At 42.9% G+C, this 5,872-nt stretch overlaps 1 protein-coding gene across 1 annotated transcript; it reads left to right on the top strand.

Moving 5' to 3' along the window:
* Positions 1–2,849, top strand: LOC147477098 (F-box/LRR-repeat protein At4g14103-like). Its single transcript, XM_086582779.1, has 3 exons — positions 1–1,145; positions 1,934–2,098; positions 2,314–2,849. The coding sequence occupies exons 1-3, from the start codon at positions 111–113 to the stop codon at positions 2,593–2,595; spliced, it is 1,482 nt and encodes a 493-aa protein (XP_086438905.1). The 5' UTR covers positions 1–110; the 3' UTR covers positions 2,596–2,849.
* The last annotated feature ends 3,023 nt before the right edge of the window (positions 2,850–5,872 follow it).

Below are 5,872 nucleotides of genomic sequence, written 5' to 3' on the forward strand. Positions count from 1 at the left end.
AAGCTATATATATATATATATATTTCCAGCTCTCATCTCATTCTTACACTTGGAAAGCCCTCCTTCCTTTAGACTATTTTCCATTTTCGTGTTTTAAGTGTTTGTCAGCTATGGATTTTACCATTACGAACCCACAAGTTTCTAGTACAAAGAAGTTGAAGTCGGAAAACGAGATGGGTATGAGTATTCCAGATAGAATAAGCAGATTACCTGATGAAACTCTCCACAAAATCCTCGCATTACTCGATATGAAATGTGCAGTGAAAACTAGTATCTTGTCAACAAGATGGAGATATTTGTGGACATATATTTCCACACTCAATTTCAACTCGAATGTGTTTCTTGAATCAACAAAAAGACTAGCGAAAGACACGACTCAGTTTAAGGAATTTGTGGACCAGGTTTTTATTCATAACAAAGCTAATAGTATACTGAAATTCTATATTTTATACGACGAAAAACGATGTTTGGAACCGCCTCGTGTTTATTCGTGGATTCGGGCTTTATTACATCGTAATATTCAAGAACTTGATATTGATATCTCTACTGATGCATCCCCATTTCACTTGCCAGTTGGTTTATTTACTTGTCCATCTTTAACTGTTTTGAAGTTGAAATTTGGTTACGTTCGAGTTCCGTTGCAGTTACCTTGTTCGGTTTCTTTGCCTAGTCTGAAAACTATGCATCTGAAGTCAGTTTGTTTTGTTGATGAAAGCCGTACTAGTAAACTTTTTAGGAACTGTCCTGTTCTTGAATCGTTGATTATAATGGATAGTGGGGTTGTGATGTTGGCAAATCTTTTTATCTATGGTCATAAACTTAAGGACTTGGTGATTGAAAATTGTTGTGATGAAGTTGGTGGGGATGAGCCTGCTTATTGTAAGATCCAGATATGTGCTCCAAATATTGAATCATTTAGGTGTAAAGATCACATGAGTAGAGTTTACTCAATTGAGAACTGCTCTTCTATAGTCAGTGCTGGAATGGATATGGAGATAGAAAAAAGGTTTCAGTTTGATTCAGAAAGTGGTATGGAGCTTGAGCTTCCGGGGAAGAAGACGAAAGAATATGCTGTACATGTGATAAAATCATTGAGAGCAATTTGCAATGTGAGAGAGTTAGCTTTATCGCCTTCGCTGATTGAGGTGTGTTTTCTTTCAATTTTCTTGTATTATGTCCATACTCAATTGTCCAAATTCAATATTAGATGTCCTGTGTAGCATAAAAGTGACTCCTATTAGATTGTACGTTGGATCTTTAATCGTTAAAGTGCTAGACTAGCATGAAAGATTGCTCCTCGTATCAATGCTCGAAAGGTCCCTTGAGAGTAAATCTTAAGAACATATGAAATACATTGGATTTGGCTGTGGAGACACGTGGCAGAATTAGCACGAGACAAAGTCTTTGCAGGTGCCTCGTGCCTGAATTACGAACAATACTAACATACAAATCTAAACAGCAGCATTGAGAGTACTAAGTATTGTATGTGCGTATAATTTTCTGCTCAGAGCGGGCTGTGAAGGTTAGAGGAGGCGCTATCTGTTGAAACTGGACAACATATAGCCACCCCCTGCCTTTACCCCCAACACTTAAAGATAGATTGCACAGAGGAAACACTGTGCTTGGGGAGTTGTTCTGGAGATCCTTCTTGTGAGGGGCATAGCCCAAAGACGGGAATGCCCGGATGTTAAATCCCTGTATTTCTTCTCAATTTTGTTACTAACTTTCAATGTTTTAGAATTATTTAGACTGTTACTTGTGACTTGTGAGCCTTCAACAATAATTCTGATTTGTACATACGAAGAGCCAAGTGCTCATTACAAGCAATAAATGTATGTCCACTTCTAAGGACATTCTCAACTGATATCATCTCTATTTGAGTTAGACGATACAGAATAAATTTTCTCATTCTTTGGTTGGTTCATGTCTTAAGGTTGTCTCGAAACAGCCTGCTATATTAGAACGTATCTCCGTGCAATTCCTTCATTTGAGGTGCCTGATGCTGAAAACATGGCTATCCAGAGACTGTATCCGTGCAGTATTTTACATGTTGAAGATCTCTCCTTTGCTAGATACCCTTATCATAGAAGTAACTAAGGTGATTCTTGACTTTTAGTGTGCATCTTTACTTCTCTTCAGTAATATAATAAATTCTAGCTTCACACACAGTTGTTTCCTAGTGTCCGAATCTCAATGGAAATGGGGTAATGACATATCATCTCATGTCTATGTTCGTCTTTGATAGTTTGCAAGTCTTGATTGTAAGTAGTATAAGGTTTCCCTATATTAACTATCATTTCCATGACAACCTAGAAAGCGGACAACTCAACAAGCATAGGCGAGTACCAGGACACCTTGTCGCCCCTGCAGTGCATGTCTCAGCTCAAGTTTGTTCAGATTGAAGGTGTCCTAGGATGCACAAATGAACTTAAATTTTTGGAAATCTTGCTGCAGAACGCTTTAGTCCTGGAGACATTGGTCGTCCTGACTTGTGAGGAACAGTTACCTGATAAAGCACAAAGATCGTGGACATTTTTTGACAGGCTGCAACAATTTCCCCGAGCATCATCAAATATTGCAATCTTCTTCCACTAAATTCTCAATGGCAGACCCTTTTAACAGGAGAGATTGGCTTCTTTTTAGATATTACCAGCCATTGGGTGGAACATGGTCTAAAGCTCTTACCCAAAGCAAAAAATGGACCATGTGAAGTCATTTTGTTTCTGCGGGGATACTGTGTAGGAAAACTTCTATGAACTTATCTTGTATTTGTGTGAAAACTCCACCTTTTGTCAGTCTCTTAATCTCATTTTCTCAATCTTTTTTAATGTACAATGTTAGGTCATAACTTGTTCGTTGGCTTCTAAAATCTGCATCATTCTGACACAACACAACACAACACGATTTTGGTACCAAACGATTGTTGCTCTGCCCACTAATGTGACAGCCGAATGCACGCTATTGATTGTATATCATTGCCTCAGTGCTTCAGACTTATAGAGGTGAATATAAAGGTGAAAACAACTCAATGTGAATATAGGTGAACTGCCAGATTCGTACACTATAAACAACTCAATCTAGGTTAGGCGAAAACAGACGAGGAATATATAGGTAAATTGCATGGAATTTCGGATCATCCACAACCTGTTTTCTCATCTACGTGAATCACAACCATGCCCATCCCTTAAATGAAACTTAAGAAGGGGATGATCCTAAAGATAATAATAGAAATTAAATGTATGCCAACGTAATACGAGTGACCATGAAGAAGATCAGCAAATATTATAGTCTCAAATATCTATACTAATTGCGAAGTAACCAAGCTTGCATTTTGTAGAAGTTGTTAAAGTGCAAATACTAAGCGACCTTAGATAGCCCACCTTTTAGTTGGAGAGCCAAATAAAGAACTTTGGGATCCAGGAAACACATTTGCAAGCTTTTCTTATCTGGAAAGACTTGATAACCTTACTACTTGATCAACACATTAATCATTATAATGTTTGGTGATCTGCAACCAATTAGTCTTTCGAGTGCCCTGTGTAGGGGAGTGATATTCTCTATCCAACACGCTAAACATGGTGGAAATAACACATCGACCTATGGACACAGTTGCATCCATGAGCCAAGAGAACGCTATAGACGGTCGCAATATCATGCGAACCACGCTAGGAGGCGACCACGGACCCTATCCATAAGCAATCATGACCAAAGGTGTACTTTGTACATATCTTGACCATCAGTCACTGACCACGGCCGCAAGCTACGTGTACAGACTGCCACTCCACATCATTACAGCAGACCTATGAGAACAGTTCTCACATGTGATCCTAATCTCCACCCCTCGTTTAGGACATCCTTTACATTAGAGAGCAATGATACACTCTCAATCTCTATAAATACCTCTCCTATGAACTACGCCAGACTTGATTCTACTCTCCCCTTGGAACCCGAGTAAGATCGTAATGGCAGTTCGCTCTCAAGTCGAACTTCGGTCTCATCCAATTACCTATTTCCAAATCCCAAAAGACTGCTTTGTAAGGAAAACCAAATCACACCTTTACATTGGCCGTCTGTGGTCTCCGATTACTTGAGTAACCAAACCATTTCCAAACCAACTTATAACTAAAATTCTCAAGCCCACGAAGCATGGCAAACCTCGAAGCTCAACTCCACCATCTAGCAGCCAACTAGGGACCCGATTGAACGAGCAAATAGCCGAGCTCGGCAAGAAAACATCACGCTCAGCGCCTGGTGGACACACACGTAACCCACTAGGAGCTACGCGCAGAGGACGGCGTCATCAACGTCGGTCAACGGATCACCGAAATAACCAAAGGCTCGACAAAAATGCGGTCAAGAAAGATTCCACCCGGATAGTGCAAAAGATGTTTGAAAACCTACCGCAGATCTCCATTTGTGTCATGGTACTTCACAAAGTCTCTCCTCCGGACTTTGTCCATCCACGGTTCGGTATTGACGACGGCCGCGACATGCCCGAGCCCGAGATATAGCACGATATGCTCAAAGTCTTGCACTCTACAGCGCACCAGAGTTCGACCATCTCCGTTGCAGACTGTTTCCGGCGAGTCTAAAAGATGGCCCACTCGATTGGTTCTTCTCCCTCGAGGCTGACTCCATAAGAAGCTTCGAACAGCTTACCGACCTGTTCGCAAGCCAGTACATACACAACAGATGTAAGAAGGGTGATCTCAATTCACTCTTCCAGCTCGCTCTTGGCAAGGAGGAAACCTACAGCTCCTTCTTAAGCTGGTTCAAAACAGAACTCTTGGACATGGAAAGCGGCCTCAAAGAATCATTTGCCGCAGTGGCTTTCACAACCGCCTGCCGCACCCGCAATACCGACCTAACCAGATCGCTCTTGAAAGACCAGCCCGAAGCGGCCGAAATGCGACTTTCGAGTGGATAAATACATCAAGTCGCAGAGAGTGCGCAAAAGCAGAACCAAGAAGAAGAAGAAACAGAAGAAGGAGAGGTTTACGAGGTAGCATCATCCTCTAGGAAACGACCCCGACAACAAGGGCAACCCTCCAAACCCAAACCAAGAAATGATCGAGAATTCGCCGTGCTCACCAGATCTCCTAGTTACATACTAGAGAAGATCAAGCGAGCTGCCTTTTACCGACCGGAGATAAGGCAACCGACAGATCGCCCCGACCAACCCTACTGCGCGTTCCATCGCGCCAATTGCCATGAGACCGACGTGTGCTGGGGGCTCAAGCATTACTTGCAAGACACGGTGAAGCTGGGCACATCAAGCGATAATTCAATATATACGGGCGACTGCGCCCACAAACTCATGGCCCGCGAATCTGAAGCGTGTCCCCACCCGAAGGAGCGATCGGCGGTCTCAAAGTCAAGCCCTCACAGCGAGGGCGTTCCCAGAACGCGCCCGTCAAAGATCGACGTCAACCATCAAGAGAGTTACGAAACGCACGACGTAACCATCCACATGATCACACTACAGATGATTCCGCTCTCGAAGTTCGCGAAAAAGAAGGCGTCGGTGCCCTCCATGAAGTGTACAACTTTTCTTCACAAGCCGCACCAGCCACGCAGCGATTCGGGGCGAGCAGAACGGGAGACATCACCTTCTCGAGGCCGACCTCAACAAAGTTTGCCTCCCGCGATAACGACGCGACTTCGTGGTCCACGTCAAAATCATTGACCGGACCGTCAAAGCGAAGTTTTGATCGATCCCCGGCAACTCTTGCGATATTTTGTTCTACCACACGATCCAAGAGATGAACTTGCCAAAGTCGGTCTTCATAGACCCCATCGCACCCCTCTTCGAATTCAATGGCTCCAGGGCCGATCCAATAGGAGACATCATACTCCCAGTCTCAGTGGGATC

Source organism: Coptis chinensis, chromosome 9 (genome assembly GCF_015680905.1).
Source record: "Coptis chinensis isolate HL-2020 chromosome 9, ASM1568090v1, whole genome shotgun sequence".
Classification (NCBI taxonomy): domain Eukaryota; kingdom Viridiplantae; phylum Streptophyta; class Magnoliopsida; order Ranunculales; family Ranunculaceae; genus Coptis; species Coptis chinensis.

Bases quoted from the DNA above. Each gene is read 5' to 3' on its own strand.
- LOC147477098 (XM_086582779.1), top strand. From the start codon at position 111: ATGGATTTTACCATTACGAACCCACAAGTTTCTAGTACAAAGAAGTTG. The intron at 1,146-1,933 runs GTGTGTTTTCTT...TCATGTCTTAAG, and splicing joins TATCGCCTTCGCTGATTGAG to GTTGTCTCGAAACAGCCTGC. The intron at 2,099-2,313 runs GTGATTCTTGAC...ATGACAACCTAG, and splicing joins TTATCATAGAAGTAACTAAG to AAAGCGGACAACTCAACAAG.